Source organism: Lygodium microphyllum, chromosome 1 (assembly GCF_053477565.2).
Source record: "Lygodium microphyllum isolate KBCC chromosome 1, Lygodium_microphyllum_v1.1.10, whole genome shotgun sequence".
NCBI classification, from domain to species: domain Eukaryota; kingdom Viridiplantae; phylum Streptophyta; class Polypodiopsida; order Schizaeales; family Lygodiaceae; genus Lygodium; species Lygodium microphyllum.
The window spans coordinates 90801302-90820615 of NC_141135.1; the positions used below are offsets into that span (position 1 = coordinate 90801302).

The 19314-nt window shown below is 40.0% G+C and overlaps 1 protein-coding gene across 4 annotated transcripts in view; it reads right to left on the reverse strand.

The window, feature by feature from the left end:
- The window catches only part of LOC148041394 (casein kinase II subunit alpha-like), a 78319-nt gene that overhangs the window by 46243 nt on the left and 12762 nt on the right, over nt 1–19314 (reverse strand). For 3 of the 4 annotated variants that reach the window (XM_087679153.1, XM_087679158.1, XM_087679148.1), the window contains exon 3: nt 2875–3069. The exons of the other annotated variant lie outside the window; for it this stretch is intronic. In XM_087679153.1, the coding sequence (XP_087535279.1) occupies nt 2875–3069 (195 nt within the window). The remainder of the gene's footprint in view (nt 1–2874; nt 3070–19314) is intronic. 4 annotated transcript variants of the gene reach the window in all.

Here is a 19314-nt window from a genome sequence, read left to right on the forward strand (position 1 = left end):
GGATCTGCACATGCTCTAGCTCGATTTTGAGCCTTTTTAATATTTTCTTGAGCAAATTTTAACATACTATTCATATCCTCCAAAAAGTCTTTGGCTGCCTGAACCTTTTCCTTATGCAGGAGCTCTGGGTTGAAACCCATACATTAACATAAATGGACTATATCCAATGGAAGAGTGCTTGGCACTATTATATGCAAACTCTGCTATGGGTAAATACTCTTCCTAATTAGTTTGCCTTTTACTTACATATGCCCTAAGCATATCTTCAAGGATTTGGTTAACCCTTTCAGTTGGCCCATCAGTTTGCGGATGATCCGCCGTACTCATGCTAAGTTTAGTATCCAATTTCGTAAATACCGCACGCCAAAATTGGCTATCAAATTTTCTATCCCGATCAGAAACTATATTTGCCGGAAGGCCATACAATCGGTATATGTTCTCTACGAACAATCTAGCCAATTCTGGTGTTTTAACATCAGTTGAAGTTGGAATGAACCTAGCCATTTTGGTTAACCTATCCACAATCACCCACACAGAGTCGTGCCCCCTCTGTGTTCTAGGTAAAGCAACAATAAAATCCATGGAGATACTCTCCCATTTTCCCGAAGGAATCTCTAGTGGATGGAGAAGCCCTCCCATTTTTAATCTTTCAGCTTTATTAACCTGGCATTTATTACATTTGACCACATAGTCAAGGACGTCCTTATTCATTCCAGGCCAATAGAACTGCCTTTTAATAAGACTATAAGTCTTATTGCTAGGGATATCATGACACTCAAAGAGTATCTGGCGCCTTATTTCTATATCTTTCAGGACACATACCCTACCCTTGTAGAGTAAATAACCATTATCAATGGTAAAATTCTTCCACTTGAATCCAGTTTCAGCAACCCCTGATGCTCCATTTCCTTGTTGAACATCCTCAGATATTCCTTCCTCAATAGAAGCACTTTCATTTGGATCCCCATTTTTTATTGCTTCCCATATGTTGGAATATGCCGGATCAACCTGGCATTTCCCTTTTAAAGATTCAAGCAAGTTGGAAGTGAACTGAGTAAAACTCAATTCATTAATGATGGGCATTCTGCTGAGTGCATCAGCTACTATATTATACTTTCCTTTTCTATATCTTATCTCATAGTCGAACTCTTGGAGGAGTTCGGCCCATCTGGCTTTACACCCGTGTAAATCAGGTTGATCATTAAGCCACTTAAGGCTTTCATAATCTGATAAAATCAAAAGTTTGGTACCATACAGATAGTGCCTCCATTTCTTCATTGCATGTACTATTGCATATAGCTCCCTCTCATAAACAGAATAATTATGTTTTGCACGGTCTAATTTCTTGCTTTCAAAAGCAACTAGTCGACCTTCTTATAATAAGACCGCGCCTATCGCCTTATCACTGCCATCAGCTTCAACCACAAATGGTTTATTGGGATCCACTATTAATAATACTGGAGCTGTAGCAATAGCTACCTTAAGTATTTGAAAACTTTCATTTTGGTCTGTTCCCCAATTAAAGCTCTTTCCTTTCCCTTTAAGTTGGTCTGTCATTGGAATAGCTATTTTGGCATAATCTCGAATGAATCTACAATAAAATCCAGATAAACCTAGGAAGATCTGCAGCTCTTCTAGGTTCCTTGGAGATAGCCATTCAATAATTGCCCTTACTTTTTCTAGATCCATGTTGATTCCCTCTTTCGAGATAATATGCCCCAAATATTTGACCTCTTGTGCTTTCACGGCGTCCCTTTTCGCCAGTACTAACCTATGACGGGTGACGCTCTGATACCAATGTCAGACGGCTCTGAGAAGACCATAAAAGCCAGAGGAAAAGCAGTCAGAAGAAATGAGCACGAGCGATCCTTTCACCTCCCAGCCTTGCCTAGTTTATTGCTAGTCAAACCCATCGTGATTCGATTGCCAGCCGTCAAACCTTGGTGAGTCCTACTATTCTTGGACTCTCTCTGGTTCTAGGCTCCCCTAAACCCCGTTCGGGCACCCAAGAGCCCGGACGGTCATCCTCGTGCATGTTCCCCTTGATTTACCTTTATGTCACATTAATGTCACACTTATGCTTTGTACATGGAAGGTTGGTTGTAACATATGTATCGATGTTGAGCCTTTCCCATGGTACATGACAAATCAATAGGAGCCATGATCATGACTAGAGAGCTAGTGCTAGAGCTAGTTTTAATGTGAGAGCTAATGAGCTTCACCAACACTAGAGAGCTAGTTCTACTATAAGTGTCGGTGTTTGAGCTACTAAGCCTTTCAATTGCCAATGAACCAATGCTTAAGTGCTAGTGACAACATGAGAGATAGTGAACTTCACTAGTCAAAGAAAAGACAAGCACTGTTAGTGAGCCGAACTAAGCCATGGCCACAAAGCATCTCCCCATGCCCATGCCTTTGTCAGCAACAAGCACCTAAATTGCCATTTTGTAATTGGATACAAAAAATATAGCAATGACATTTTCAAAGCAACACAATGTATGTTTTGTTGTTTATTATGATCTTCAAAATTTACTAAAAAGTATTTGTTAACCATAGGAAAAGCATGCTGTTATCCATTATGACACTTTTAAACAGCATATACAAGAGACCAGTAAGGAGAACAAAGACCAAGCTGCAAAGGCAGTTAGTAGCAAGTGAGTAATTTTAGGGACCACAAAAACTAGGCCTATCAAACCAATTTCTAGACTAGTCAAATTCACAGCACATGCTTTATCTACATCACAAGCATATGATACCATAAGAACATGATCAAAGAAAGTTTACTATAGCTCAAACATAAAAACGTTCTTATGTATATGATATCATTAAAACCTAACCAAATGCACAATAGGAAATTTTAAACAAGTAACATACCTTTAGAAGCTCAAATATGTAATAGCGGATGTCAAAGTCTGTAAGAGTTGGATAAAGGATTTTCCAATCTGTATTATCTATATATTCAAACACAAGACTCGGTGCATTTGAATGTCTTTCATGAATTGTGTCCAAAAGCTTAACTACGTTGGGACCTCCTGAAAGGTTTTGAAGAATTTTGATCTCTCTCTTTATCTAGACATAGAACATAAGTTATCATTAGGCAAAGAAGCCTCGATTCCATGTGCAAAGATACTAAAGCAATTTTGAATATTATCATCCTTGGGAGATAAGCAAGAAAAAGTCATTCGAACCGCATTCAAAATGTGTGAGGAACCTATCAAACTTTCTGAATCGTTTACTCAGATACGTCTTGCACAATACATAGCAAGCAGAAGTACAATGCAACAAACTTATCATTGCTTACTCACTTCTAATCAAAACCAAAACACTAGATGATGGTGTGGAGTAGGGTACAGATTATAGGGAGCAAAACATACCAATTGTAGAAGAAACATGAGCAACCCCATCTTGTGAGGAGAGCTGAAACTATCAACTTTGAGATACTTTACCATACAATATTGAACAGACTTAGGCACACTAGCAGCACCTTTTATCTACTTCGGAGGAATAGTTTTGCTCTTTTTGGGGTGTAAGAACTTTAATTGTTTGCACATCCACTTATACTTCAGTGCTTGTTCATAATAGGAGCACAGTAGTAGCACTTTTCACCTTCAGAAAGGTCAGGTGCACATCCCATTTGCAGATCGACTCATACTGTAATAATACTTTAGAACACTCCTTTGTACATTACTTTGTCCACCTAGTTTTGGAAAATACAATGCAAGTTACACTCTACTCTCCCCTTGAATTGAGTACATATAGGCTTCTTTTGGTCAAGTTGCTAACCTTAAGTCCCAGCAAGCATTTTACTCTTTGTTGTGTCTTTAATTGTAATAGATCTGATGGCTATTGAAGTTGCAACTAGAAGTTTCCATATTTTATGTATGGGGGCTGGCACAGAGACAAGGGTAGCAAAGAGAGAATATGATGCAATGGACAAACAAAACTGCAACAAGGGCACACTGAAATGGACCAATGACGTCATCTGCATGCTGCTATCAAAACACAGCAGTGGTCGTCAAACACCTTGATTAGTATTAACCACAGGTTAGGGAAGGCTGTAGACTCTGAAAACACCGCAATTAGCTGCCATAACCACACACTAGAGATGAAAAGCACTCAATGCTGCTGCACCAGCAAATATGATCAGCTATGAAGATGTCTGTCATGAGAAACACAGGTCTAAACTGAAAAGCTCCTGCAAGCAACAATTGTCCACCTTCCAGGTAAAACCCTGGCAAGGATAGGGTCTGTGCTCTAAGACCACAGTGGGTGCAAAGAAGTGGACAGCATAGAAACGAATGAACTCAATGAGTTGAAGATAAAAGTGAGGAACCAGATCTAAACGCTCAACTAAGCCCATTGTACAATGAGCAAGATCATGCATCACTTATGATTACGGTTTTCGCTTGATCATCACTAGACCTAATTTTTCTTAGGACCCTATAAACAGGCCACAACCATGAAACTAGTCTAACAACAAATGCTAGTCAAACTAGAAACTCGTATCGCCAAAAACTTGGAAATTTTGACAAAAACCAAGGTAAAAGAGGGACCCAAAAGACCCTAAAACATGCCTAGATATGGAGTCGGAAATTTTTCTCTCGATAATACACCAGTCGCCACTGCTTCAAGAAATTCCTAGGCAAGCAATTGATTGTGTGGCATCCAAAAGCCTGAACAACTCCAGAATTTGCAACACCATCGCATCAGTGCATATAACATCACCTAAACTCCATACAATAATAAAGACGCTACAAGAGCTAGTGCCAAAAAGGCACAAATATAATATTCATAATATTTAAGTGATGAGATGGAGCTTGTATAGCTCACCTATGCAAACAGCAATCATGCATTGGACCCTAAGATTAAAGGCAAAGATCAAGGAAATGATACAAAGGTGAGAATAGTTGGAGACTCACCCTAGACCGTATGGTGTCAAATCAACATATCAAGCATAAAATCACAGACTGACTGGTTGCATATAGTTCATTTCATAGCTCTTCATGGAAAAGAGGGTTTAGTGGAAATATTTGTACTCCTCAAAGTTAATTTTGCGGCTCCTTCATCCTTCCTCAATCTCTAAATGGCTGCCTCCACACTCAACCTGCCCAAACAGCTTTGTCTTGATTATCCATTTGACCCTACTCAAGAACTGGCTAGTGCCTAATCTCAGTTAATGTGCTAACCCCCGCGGAACATTTAAACATTAATTGGCCTAGGACTAGCACTACTTAACTAATTAATGGCTAGTCCCAATGTCACCACCTAGCATTTTAATGGCCCAATTAGTGGCCTAGACCCAAACTGACATTAGGCACCTACAAAGTACTTGTCGAGCATAACTTTACACAACTTTTGCTAATATCACCCACTATACACTTGGGGTACTTCAGTCATCACTGTGGCTTAACCAACTTGCACTTCACATATATACCTCATATGTGCACATCTTAATAATCCAAAGCTAAGCATCAAAAATACACGTCCCCGTGACAATTAGGAGCTCTAACATTGTCATTGTCTATCATGTTATGTGCTTTAGGCACTTTAGACTGAGGATACATCACTATGTTTCCTTTTGGGCACTATAGGCTATGCCGGGCACCCACATTATAGGCCTAGCCACTTTACCAATTGTCATCCCATTTTGTCTATTTATGGGTGGCCTATCCCCCATTCATTCATTTATCATTGATCCATTGTGATCACCCAGCCCTCCTCATTCACTCATCCTCCTACTACTATCTGCACTCAACTAATGTGTAGAGATAATGTGTTGGGGCTGACGTTTCTTCAATACTGATTTGTACTATCCGCAAATTTCCTCTATTGCTTGACCATCCATTGAGCTCCCTTTCGATGGCCTTACATGTTCCGAACATGGGCTTCTATCTCTAGTCAATTTATGGCCTTACTAGACTTGGTACCCAAATTGTCTTCACAGTGCAGGCAATCTTTGTTGAGGATTCCTTTACAAGAGCCATTCTTGTGAAAGATTGGCACAAGAGGAGCTATACATGATCTATTCCTCTTCCATTGTGAAGGGCCCTCCAAGACAAGTGCACTCATTCCTAGTTGTGCACCACCCACTGTTGAGCTAAATTACCATTAGCTTTCGTTAAACCACCCCAAAACTGAAGTTAATTAATGAATTTTAACCATTCTTTGAAACCACGAGCGGTTCAAGAGAGTTTCAATGTCCCACATGTAAAACCTAGTTTGGGAGGCCCCAAACTTTCTACAAATAGACAGCCTGCCCACCCATTCACTCCAATCTCGTTTTTGAAGGTTTTCGTGGCTAGAACTTCATTGTCCACACCCCGTTTGTGGAGGTCTCAGCTTACACTGCCTACACTCCCTGTTACTACCACCCACTGTCCCCATCACTCCCAAAGGCTGTGTTTCAGCCTAGCAGCCTGTCTACAAGTTGTCGTTGCTGCTGTTGCACCTGTATGGGGTTGCATTTGAAAGGATCAGGCTCAGCAAGTATTTCCTACCTGTCCAGCCTTTTTTCTGCACAATCAAAGAAATTTATATAAGAAAAAATCCCCGGCCCCGATCATTATTTGAAGAGGAAAAAGTAACTCACTCGAGGATAGAAGAACCCCTATGTCAAAACTCATAAATATAGCTTATGGTGGTCTGATGCTTGCATACAGCAGCCAATCTATATATGGCAATTCTTGTATCGCTCATGCAGATCTTCCATCTATAAAAGAATTCTTGTATAATAACAATCTTTGGCATCCACCTACATCTGTGTTTGGTGCCTATTGCTGCCGCCTGCCATTGCACACCCACCAGAAGGCTGTGTTTTCACTTTTCTACTACCGCCCAAGCCGTCGCAAAACATCTGTAGACTGTGTTTGCAGTTTTCTCTCTCCTCACTGCTCCATCTGTCATCACTTATCTGGCATCCACTCATGTGTTTGCTGCTGCCAGACATCTTTGAAGGCTGCCTTGCTGCATTTCGGGATCCGTTGGAGTATTGACACACTCTCCAGCTCATTACCTCTGCCTTGGTCCCCAAGATAAGCATTCAAGGTACAACATTCATTCACTACATAATGTGTTTGCTGCATGAGCATTGTATAATACAAATTCATTCATTTCAGACTCTTCGCCATGTTCATTGTCTCTAAGTTACCCTAACCCTAACTAGGTTCTGTTCAATTTGTGCTTTGTCTTACAATTGTAGTTGTATTTCTGCATTACGATATTTCTTTACACCCATCCCACAGGTTCCATCACATCCCCCACAATCTCCTCTAATGGTTCCCATGTGCCTCCCATCCCTTTCAGATAGGAGCGATATCAATGATGCGATTGTTTCAAAGGAGGATCCCCAAGATCCTGAGGAGCTTTTTAGGGATTGCAATCATCTTTAGGTCTTTCTTTCATGCAACAACCTCTTGCCTTCATCACCCAGCCACCATCCCCTACCGCTTGGCCCTTGGTCCCTGATATTTCTTCACAAATTATGGCGCCTTTGATAGCTCCTCGCTATCATCTCACACTTGGATCAAAGGTTTGGCTTACCCCTCACCAACTCAAGTTTTTAGGAGTGATCCATTTGAGGCCTCTCCATTTCCATTGGCCTACAATGCCCTCCCTTTGTTCAAGCTTTCATCTAGAGAGGGGGTCGTGCTCCTCAATTGGCATTCTTCACCAATGGACTTCATCTACATTGGCACTCTTCCTACCACCCTCCAATCCACATCTTCATTGGCCTTTCGCCACATCTTGGATCTCAAAGGAGATGTTAGCAAACATATCTCTTGCTTGCAAGCCTCAATCCAAGTCAAACAAGGAAATTAAGAGCTCTCGCAATGTCATTGTCTGTCATTTTATGTGCTTTAGCCAACTTTTATGGAGGGTACATCAATACAATTCCTTTTGGGCATTGTAGACTATCTAGGCATCCATATTAAGGGCCCAACCACTTGATTACCAATTGTGGCCCCAATTTACCTATTTATTGGCAGCTTTCCCCCTTATTCATTCATCCATCATTGATCCATCGTGATAAACCAACCCTCATTCGCTCGTCCCCTACTACCATCTTAACACCCACATTGATGCGTAGAGTTGCATGTTGGGATTGATTGTTCCAGCCTTGCATCTTCAACCATGATGTTAGATTGTTCCTTCTCTCAACTACATTCTCTTTCAGTCTCGTCTCTCTGTTCACTATCCTTTCCACTAGGCACTCTCACATGATCCACCATATTCTTGGCAACACAATGCCATCTCATATGGCAATCTCTATGGCAATGCCTCCAATGGCATCATACAACACATACATCTATATTTTTTTCCTTATCATTGGCACGCTTTTCTATTTTGAAATGTTGGATCTAACCATCCCTTCTTTTTCCCCCCATAAGCACAAATACAATTATTTTTATTTCATTTTTAAAGAGAGAAAAATATAGTTCATAGTAGTTCATCACCTTTGTGTTAGTAGTGATGTGTGTCTTACAAAGTAATCTCCTACCTGTGAGCCTCAGTCTGAGTCAAATAGGGACATTAAGAGCTCTAAAACTCAATCTCTCATGTGTTTTGACGGAGGAGACAGCTCTATTTAGACCATGCATTTCTTTTCCAATTGGTTTTATGTGTGTTCACACTTGATGAGGCCTATTTCCAGCCCACTGCATTTCTTCTTCAATGGATTTGGACTGTGTTTCCACTAGATAGGTGGCAACCAGCTTTGGTATGTAGTGATCAGCATTTTTTTCAGGCCACCTATATTTTCTTTTTCATATTTTAAAGGTTGGCTAGTTTCTGCACCTCCTCTACGATCAAATCAGCTAGTTTTTTGGCTTTTTTGGCTAATATATATCCTGCCTCTAGTGGAGGCCATCATCATTCTTTTGCAAATCTTCAACACACACTAACCTCTGGGGCATTCCTTCATCGTAAGATGCTTCCTTTCATCATCAGCCTAATCCAGTGCCCTCACTGGTGCCTTCGGCTATGTGCAAGGACCGATCAGTCCTCTCTTGTATTCAACTTTCATTCAAAGTTCAATGCAGTTTTTCTTGTTCCACACTCTTCTTTCATTGAAGTCTTTCTCTTCCCTTCTCTCTTCATGTACATGTTCCTATTGAGCTTAAAAATGCATTACATGCTGGTTAGCCTCTTAAATAGCCCCAAAACATGCTTAATTAATGAAAACCCTAAAACAAGGAGCGGTTCGAGAGAGTTTCTATGTAAACCCTCATTTGGGAGGGTCCATCACCATCTATAAACAGACAGGCTGCCCACCATTCAGCCTATCCTTTAGTGCAAGTTTCTCACGCTATAGTGAAGATTTCAGTCATCAGCCACCAACTGTTAGAATTTGCCAATTCTGGGCAATCCCCATGTAATTCGTGTGGTGTGGAGATTTTTATAAGTGTCAATGTTGTGTGTGTGTGTATCTAGTGACATTAAAGTATTGACACCAGGGACTAGAGTAAGTTAGCCTAACTCTAGTTAGTTGGTGGAAGGTTGGTTAGGTCAACCCATGACCTAAACTAGTGTTGTACTTTCACTCTATCTTTCAATTCAGCAAGTATACTCTACTCTCTTACTTTAGCACACTCATTGTCACCGTATAGCTGGTGCATTTCTCATATCTCGTATTAGAGCACCACCCTTCATACGCTGTCGTGCCACTATGCGTACAGTGTGTAAAAAACTCTAGAGTGCATCATCATCCAACTTCTTTATTGATTATGAGAGTCAATGTGATCTGAGTCATTAGTACTAGTGTGAGTGGCATGAATGGTCCAAAAATACTAGATTTTTGGACAATTTTAGTCTATTTCCTATATTATTTATTGTAAAAATCCAAAAAAGTTAGAAAAGATTCTAGATTAAGATGGCATGCAAAAAGCAAGTTGCTTTTTCAGTTAGTTATGGGATTTTTCATAGAAAAAGAAAAATTGCCGCAATCGCGAGCGTCGCGATCGCTGTTGACAAGCTAAAAACTGCACTTTGAACTGGAAGAAGAAGAAGAAGTGATCTGGGAGATCCCTGACCAGGCGTCCTATAGGCATCCTGCGGTTTTACCGCCCTTCTGAAGCCAACGGAACCATCAGATTTGGGTTCCAAGCAGCAGAGAAGGAGTTGTTATTTGTTATCCACGTTTTTGTTCTACGAAGGAGCTCCAAGACATCTAATGCCAGACAAAGGATTTCAAGTTCTGTCAATACATATTGATTCAATTGTGCTTAGTCTTTTTCGTGTTTACCTCTTGTCTATTATTTTTCTTCTCTTCCATCTCCTATCTCTACTTCATTCTATCTCTAATCTCCGGTGGATTCCACCTTTCGACAAAAACTTCTCCGACATTGGTGAACCCGACATGAAAGGTCGTCCGAAGAAGGAAAGACAAGATGGAAGAACCTTCGAACACAATCTCCAGTGATGTTTTGCAACAGTTGGTGCAAAATATAAATATGCTTATGCAGATACAACAACAACAACAGGTGATCCAAGCTTCTGCTAAAGCAGAAAGTGTTGTGATGAATGCTCTGCAACAAGCAGTTGAGCGTGAAATGAAGTTATTCAATGGTAAGAATGTATCTGCATATGTACATACCTATGCTCAAAAGATGAAATTCTTTGGAGTGGCTCAACTTGCATGGAGCCAGTATTTTGTACGTATTACTGTACATGAATTGAAAGTGTAAATTACTGAATTATACATGCAGGATGCTGACTGGGTAGCTTTCAAGAAGACACTCAAGGAAGAATTTCACATTGAAGTTACCAGTTTGATTATGCGCAAGACTTTTCAGGAGTGGGTTTTACAACCCAATAAGAGTCTTATGGCTATAGAATTATTAAGAGAATTTGAAAGTCCATTCGAGAAATTGGATCTTACAAAACAACAAGCTCTTGCAAGTCAGAAAATTGAATTGCTTCTACAAGCAGTAGATCCTAAGCTTCAAGGAAGCTTGATAATTTACTAGAGGATCATACTACAAAGAGAGGTCTAAAAACAGAGTAGAGACATATCAAGAAAGCTGTTACTGCATTTGTGAAAAAGCATAGAAGAAGATAAAGATTGCATGTCTCTAGCTTGCCCACTGTTACGGGCAAAACAATTGAAGCATCCACTAAGCCATCCACTTCTGTGGCTAACCCTATGGCTAAACCTGTCATTGTTCCCAATGTTAGTGAAAAAGATGTATTAGATGAATTGGTCAAAGGCATGCGGAATCTTCAATTGAAGGTCGCGAAATTGGATGAAAAAGGACAAGAGGAAAGGGGATGGGCAACAGCCCCTAAGCCAGGAAAAATATGTATGTGGTGTGATAGTTTGCAGCATGAGAGAAAAGATTGTGCTACCTATTAAGAGGCCTTGGCACGACAACTCATCTTTTGGAAAGATGGCAAGATCCATGCACAAGAAACGGGAGTGCCTTTTGCTTTGAATTTTGAAAAGGGAGGTATGCAAAAGTTGTTGGAAGACTTGGCTGTCCGAAATGCTTATGCGTCTATACATGCTGCTACTTTTTGTCTACAGTTGAATAGAATGCATGGCCAAGTAATGGTTGGTCCAAAGGCTAAAATATGGACATATGCTTTACATGCAACTGAATAGAGAAAGGTTACTAATAGTGAAATATCTCATGCATGGCAAGAAATTCATGACATAACTAATTGGGAATCACCGGTAGATGCATATTCAATGGATGCATATTTAAAAAAAGAACAAAACACAGATGCACTTGTAGAAAAGAAACATAAGAGAGATGAAGATAATGTAGAGATATCTAAGGAAGTGACAAAAAGAAGTGTAGACTTACCTAAAGCTACAAATCAGCCACCTCTGGAGCATGTTATGAAAGAGATTGGGCATGAGCAAAAACAGGATAGCAAGCAAGAGGGCAAGCTACGGGGATATAAGCTACAGTTTGATATTGAGACAAACACGAATACCTTGAAAGATCCTGTACTAGAAGATTCAACCATCGCACCTATAGATTTTCTTAATACAACTGAAGAGGTTTGTGAAGATAATGTTTTACTTGATGTGCAAGGACTCAAATGGAGATTGGTGACTTGTTGAATGTACATGATTTGCAGGATGATAAAGTCATCGTTTCTGAAACAGTTTATGACGTCGAGGATATGCTTTTACAAGATGTTAGATGTAATGCTTTACAGCTAGAAAATGTTTCAGATGCTTTATCAAAGGCCTTAATTGACAATTCTAAGATGCTTCAAGATATGGATTGTTTCACTATTTTCGATGATGGTGACAATGTATTGAATGCAAGTGAGACCAGTTTATATTGAATGAGAAGCAAAAAGGTTATCAGAAGCAACTTCCCATGCAATGGACTATGAAAGAGCAAACATGTTGCTATGTATTTGTTGATGGGTGCATTGATAGCATGTATATGGAGATTCAACAACCTCTAGTGTATGATATGCACCCAAGGCCTTATGACCCTAGAGAGGATACTAGGTATGGCTCGAGTTGTACAAATGCCGAGTATTTTGATCTATGATCCAGGGGGATGCCTTCTTATATACATGGTGAGCAACAAGTTGATACTATGGGTGTTTGACCCGGGTGGCACATTGGTGGCACATACCGGAGGATGAGCAGGTTCAGAGGGGATGAATGTCATGTCACTATGCGAGCACAGTGTGAAAAACTCTCGAGTGCATCATCATCCGACTTCTTTATTGATTAAGAGAGTCAATGTGATCTGAGTCATTGGTACTAGTGTGAGTGGCATGAATGGTCCAAAAATACTAGATTTTTGGACAATTTTAGCCTATTTTATATATTAATTATTGCAAAAATCCAAAAATTTTAGAAAAGCTTCTAGATTAGGATGGCATGCAAAAAGCAAGTTGCTATAAAAAAAGAAAGATTGGTAAAATCGCGTGCTGTCGGAGGGGTTTTGTCGAAAGGTCGAATCCACCAAGGATCAAAAGTAGAAGAAAGTAGAGATAGGAGATGGAAGAGAAAATAGAGAATACCCAAGTGGTAAACACTACAAAGACAAAGCACAATGAATTGAATCAATAAGTATTGAAAAAACCTGGAATCTTTGCACTACTCAGAAGCAATCTCCAGGCATTAGATCTCCTAGAGCTTCTTTGTAGAACAAAACGTACATAAAAATTACAGCTCCTTCTCTGCTGCTTGGAACCCAAATCTGATGGCTCCGTTGGCTCCGAAAGGGGGGTAAAACTGCAAGACGCCTATTCACGGTTCTCCCAGATCACTCTTTCTTCTTCTTTCAATTCAATCTGTAATTTTCAGTATGTTTACAACGATCGCAACGCGCGCAATTTTGTCTATCTGTCCCTCTTGTGAAAATCCCCTAATTGGTTGAAAAAACAACTAGCTTTTTGTATGCTATCCTAATCTAGAAGCTTTTTTATAAGTTGTTCGGATTTTTACAATAAATAATATCAAAAATAAACTAAAATTATCCAAAAATCTAGTATTTTCGGATAATCCACGCAACTCATACTAGTACTAATGGCTCAGATCACATTGACTCTCTAGATCAATAAAGAAGTCGGATGATAATGCATTACATACTTTTTCACACTGTGTCCTCATAACATCATGACATCCACCCCCTCTAAACCTGCACATCCTCCATTATGTGCCAAAATCCTAGTTGTCATCGGATTCTGAGTCCTCCTCATCCTCTACAACCATATCCTTTACTTCTTCATCTTCCATATCTTCCTGGCTAGCCCCTGTATCAGGACCACTATTTTCTTCCAATTCCGGCAACTCATAGGTAGTAGATTCCTGTCTTTTGAATAATTTATTTTTTGCCCTGCTACTGAAAGTTTGATGGCTGTCCCATCCAGCTCATTTAATGCATAAGTAGCATTATCAAACACCTGTCTTACCACATAGGGTCCAAACCATCTTTTGGAAACTTTACACATGGCTTTATGTTGGTTATCTAAACTGCTATCATAAACCAATACCCAATCCCCATCTTGTATGGTTCTTGGTCTCAGTCTATGTCTTTTATCAAACCATTTCTTGTTCTGTATCCTTGCTGCCCTTAACTTTGCAGTTACTGCCTCTATGTCTTCTGGCTTTCTTTCCAACTATCTAATGTGTAAGGCCAACAACTCCTCTCGATTCAACTTCTCCTCTCAAGGTAACACACTCCATGTGATTGTCATCTCTTCTATCGGCATGATAGGTTTTTGACCATACATCAATTCTCCAAGCATATATCCTGTAACAGCACTATGAGTTGTTCTGTCGGCTCACAAAGCATAAGGAAGCAATCGTAACCACTCTTTTACCTTCTCTCCACATGCTTTTGCCAATTCCTTCACAATAGGTGAGTGACCTCTTTCACTTTTTCCATTTCCTTCAAGGTTATAGGCTGAAGTTAAAGAAAGCTTTATCCCCAACTGTGCAAAGAAATCATGAGCTTCATCTGCATCCAACTCACCCCTATCTACTGTAATTTTTCCCACACAGCCATACCGACAAAAGATCTCTTCTAAGAGAAAAGTACACACAGCATTTGTTGTCTTAGTACATAAAGCTTTCCCCTCAACTTGATTAGTCAAGTCTTTACAAGCAAGCACAAGATACCTCATTTGCCAAAGACCTGTAGGCATTGTGACCAAATACACCACCCACTTAAAATGAAGAGACAACGGATATGTGGGTTGCAATCCATCCCGATGTCTCACTGATGAATACATTTGACATGTCGTACATGTTTCCACAAAGTTAGCAACATCCTTATACATACCCTACTACCAATATCTTTCTTTGATCTTTGTAAAAGTACCCCAAACACCTCTATGACCAGCCCACAAGCTTTCATGAAATTCTTGCATTACTTTTACTTGTGAAGCTCTGTCACCCAAAACTCGCAATGACATACCCTGTTTCTTTTTAGCATGTTTCCATAAGTATCCATCTTTTTAAAAAAACCCATATGCTTTCCTCTTGATTTTCTTAAACTCCTCATATAACCATTCATCTCTCTTTGTTAATGTACTAAGGTATTGACCAATTCTCAGCCACTCTCCTGCATATTTGTCTTCCAAAAACACTTCTACACAAGATACAAAACATCTAAAGTGTCTTCTCTTTGTAGTCCAAGCTTCTATTAATGCTGTAGCAACACCTTGCATTGCTAAATTTACTCTTACAACATCATTTTCAGCCATAAGAAAGTCATCTTCTTCCTCCTCATCCATCATCCCATCTTCATTCTCATAACGTGCTCGAGATAACATGTCTACCACTGGGTTATCTCTTTCTGCAATATGCTGAAATTCAGGGTTCAAAGATTTGATGTATGTAATCCACCGGAGCATAGCAATGTCCAGAGTAGCACAACTAGTAATCATACCCAATACCGGCAAACAATCGGTCTCAATGACTACATGAGCAACCATAAAATACTCCTTATCACATTTAAGGGCTGTCCCAATTCCTCATAATTCTCTTTTAACCTGTGGATATCTTCTCTATCGTTCAGTCAATACTTTAGCACCAAAGCAAATTGCATATCTTTGCCCTTCCTCATCATCTTGCCCAATTGCCCATCCAATCCCGATTGGGCTTGTATCAACAGTAATAATGATAGGCTTTCCATGTGAATAGTCAGCCTTTCTCAATGTAGGAGCAGATTTTAAGAGTTGCTTTAATTTCTTCATTGCTTTCTGATGCTTCCTTTCCCAGTGAAATTTCTGACCTTTCCTTAGAAGCTGATAAAGAGCATTGGCTACATGTACAAAGTGAGGAATCCATATCAAATAGAACACACATGCACCCAAGAATCTACACACCTCTGATACATTCATGCATACATCTTGTATTCTATCAATCCCATCTATTTTTGCTAGTGATGGCCTTCGCCCATAAGGCCCACATGTGCCCAACAATCAAAACCTCTTCAACTCCAAAGACAGATTTTTGTCCAAAAAGAGTTAAATGCACCTTTTCTAGACATGTCAAAATCCTCTCACAATCCACAATATGGTCTGCAACAAACTATCTGCATCCATGAACATCCACCTCTTCATTCTTTTCATCCACTGCACACCCTCTGATTGAAACATCATCCAAGAAGGGCATACTCAATCGTGGTATAAAATCCCTGAGTACCCTATTCATAGCATTTGTGTTGTGTGCCACTGAGTTTGTTGCACCCTGTGGGAGAATACACATCCGTACTAAACCCAAAGGAGTCTTCATGATTATGATATCCCTACTTTCAATTGCAAGCTGAAATTAATCATAATCCGAGTAAAGATCACCCAAAGAATAGATAGCTCTGTCTGCAAAAGCCTCTGCAAATTCATCAACCACAGGACTTGCACCCACATTTCTTATGGTCACTTTATTGACCGGTTGCATGTCTTGAATAAATCTCAAAGCCCCATTCTTTTTGGGCACAGTAAACCAACGATTTGAGTACGGGGCTGAAAAAGGCTCCAAGATCTTCATGCGAATCTTTTCATTTAGCAAATCCATTAGCTTTGGCAAGTAAGCTTTAGACACTGGAATAGGCCTCAAGTTTCATGGTACATGTGGCACAATAAATATGACCATAGGAGAGACAACATTTGGATCCACAATCTATTTCACTTGGCTGAAATGCAAATACCTTCCCATATCTAACCAACATCCGCATAAAACAGTCTCTCTCAGCAGGCAAAAGAAACCCTTCTGCATCAACTTTTAATTCTTGTAATGTTTCAAATGTAAACTGATGACATATATCTTTAGGATCTCGTAAGCTTGGCTGCCTTGATACTTTTTCATACATACCCTCACTCTCTGGTGGAAGTGGCAAAGCAATTGGTTTCATCTTTTTGTCAACTGCCTTATACTTTGTCTCCACAAGTGCTTCAGCCCACTGTAATCCTTCCTGCTGAGCAAACAATGCTATAATATCATACATATCCAAAGAACATACTGACAACACTCTGTTTTCAGCCTCATTTTCTCCATGTATAGTTGCTGAAATTTCAGCCATAGTGTCAATAATATTCAGCCCATAAAAGATGCTTGAAATGCTATCATTTTCAGCTAATAACCCCAATGCTCTCAGTTTCTTAGTAGCCCATTTCATATATATGCGTTCAGCCCTACACATAGCTTCCATAGGCTTAAACAAACATGAACTGTTTGCTGTAAACTGAGAATTACCAATGGTAAATACATGCTTCATTTCATCAAGAGGCGAGTACACCCACTGAACAGCACTACTATAGCCCCGCATTACAACAACGCTTAATGAAAATCCAGACCTTTGAATTCCCTTGTATTTGGAACCAAAGGAGACTCTCGAAGCGTATCCCAATTTCTAGGATGATTAACACAAACAGTAAGAAATTGGATTGCTTTTCTCCCATCCTTGCTTCTGACTCTTGCATAAGCAGAACCATCATCAAGCACCTTTGTTTCCATACGCACACCTATAATATAGGGCTGTCCCAAAATCGCTACATATGAGGAATTATCTTGCACAAAGAAGTGTTGCTTTTCCTATACATCACCAATCGTCACTTTTACATTAGGATATGCAACATAGAGCTTCCCTGAAGAATTATTTGCAACCCTCCTTCGCCAACCATGATCAGTGTCTACAGGCCATCCACCATTTTCATACAATCCCCGCTCGATGACATTTATCTCAGACCCATGGTCAAGTAAAGCAACACAAAGAGTTTCACGTTCCCCTATTTTCACTACCGTTTTAGTGGTAGCTCTAGCCCAATGATTTCTTGTGTAGTGACTTCGAGGAATAAATCCTAGAGTCTCTTCTCTATATTGTTGCATTTGCCTCACTCCACCATGCATATTGCTACAAGACAATGCATTTTCAGCCACTTTCTTCTCTTTTCCACATGCTGTCCATTGATTAGTAGCATCCTACATAGACAATCCTGTACTTACTTCATCCTCATATTCAGCCCGAATACCCAACAAACCAATTTCCTCTTCAAATAGTGGTATCACCAAGAAACTAACGCTTCCTTTTAATTATGTCAATGATCTCATCATGAAATTCTTGCTTGGCAATACCAAGCACCTCTCCCAAGGTAAATTCCACCCGACTGTTTAAGATCCGTTCTTCAAGAACCTTCTTAAGATCTGTGGCTGTCTCAATGTCAGATTGCACCTTATATCCTGGCTACTTGCACTTCTTTTTGCCCTCTTGTTTGTTATCTTCTTTTTGCTCCTAACTAACCTCTTCCATAACATGCTCGAGAGGTGGCTGATTTGTAGCTTTAGGCTGATCCACACTTCTTCTTGTCATTCTTTTAAATGTCCCTACAATATCTTCATCTCTTTTTCGTTTTTCTTCCACAAGTACATCCGTGTTTTGTATATTTGCTAAATATGCATACACTGAATATGCATCTACCGGTGATTCCCAACCAATTATGCCACGAATGTCTTGCCCTGCATGAGACATTTCACTATCAATGACCTTTTTCTTTTCAGCTGCATGTAAAGCATGTGTCAATATTTCAGCCTTTGGACCAACCATCACTTGGCCATGCATTCTATCCAACTGTAGACCAAAAGTAGAAGCATGTACCACCGCATAAGCATTTTGGACAGCCAAGTCTTCCAACAACTTCTGCATACCTCCCTTTTCAAAATTTAAAGCAAGAGGCAATCACGTTTCTTGTGCATGGATCTTGCCATCTTTCCAAAAGATAAGTTGTCGTACTAAGGCCTCCTGATAAGCAGCACAATCCTTTCTCTCGTGCTATAAACTGTCACACCACATACATCTTTTTCCAGGCTTAGGGGCTGCTGCCCGTCCCCTTTTCTCTTGTCCTTTTTCGTCCAATTTTGCAACCTTCAATTGAAGATTCCACATGCCTTTGACCAATTCATCTAAGACATCTTTCCTAATAGAGGGAACAATAGCAGGTACAGCCATAGAGTTAGCCACAGAAGTAAGTGGCTTACTAGATACATCAACTGTCTTGTCCGTAACAGTGGGCAAGCTAGAGACATGCAATCTTTCTCTTCTTCTATGCTTCTTCACAAGTGCAGTAACAGCTTTCTTGACATGTCTCTACTCTGTTTTTAGACCTGTCTATGTAGTGTGATCCTCTAGCAAATCATCAAGCTTCTCTTGAAGCTCCGGATCAGCTGCCTGTAGAAACAATTCAATTTTCTGACTTACAAGAGCTTGTTGTTCTGCAAGATCCAGCTACTCAAATCGACTTTCAAATTCTCTTAACAATTCCGTAGCCACAAGACCCTTATTGGGTTGTAAAACCCACTCTTGAAAAGTCCTGCGCGTAATCAAACTGGTGTCCTCAATG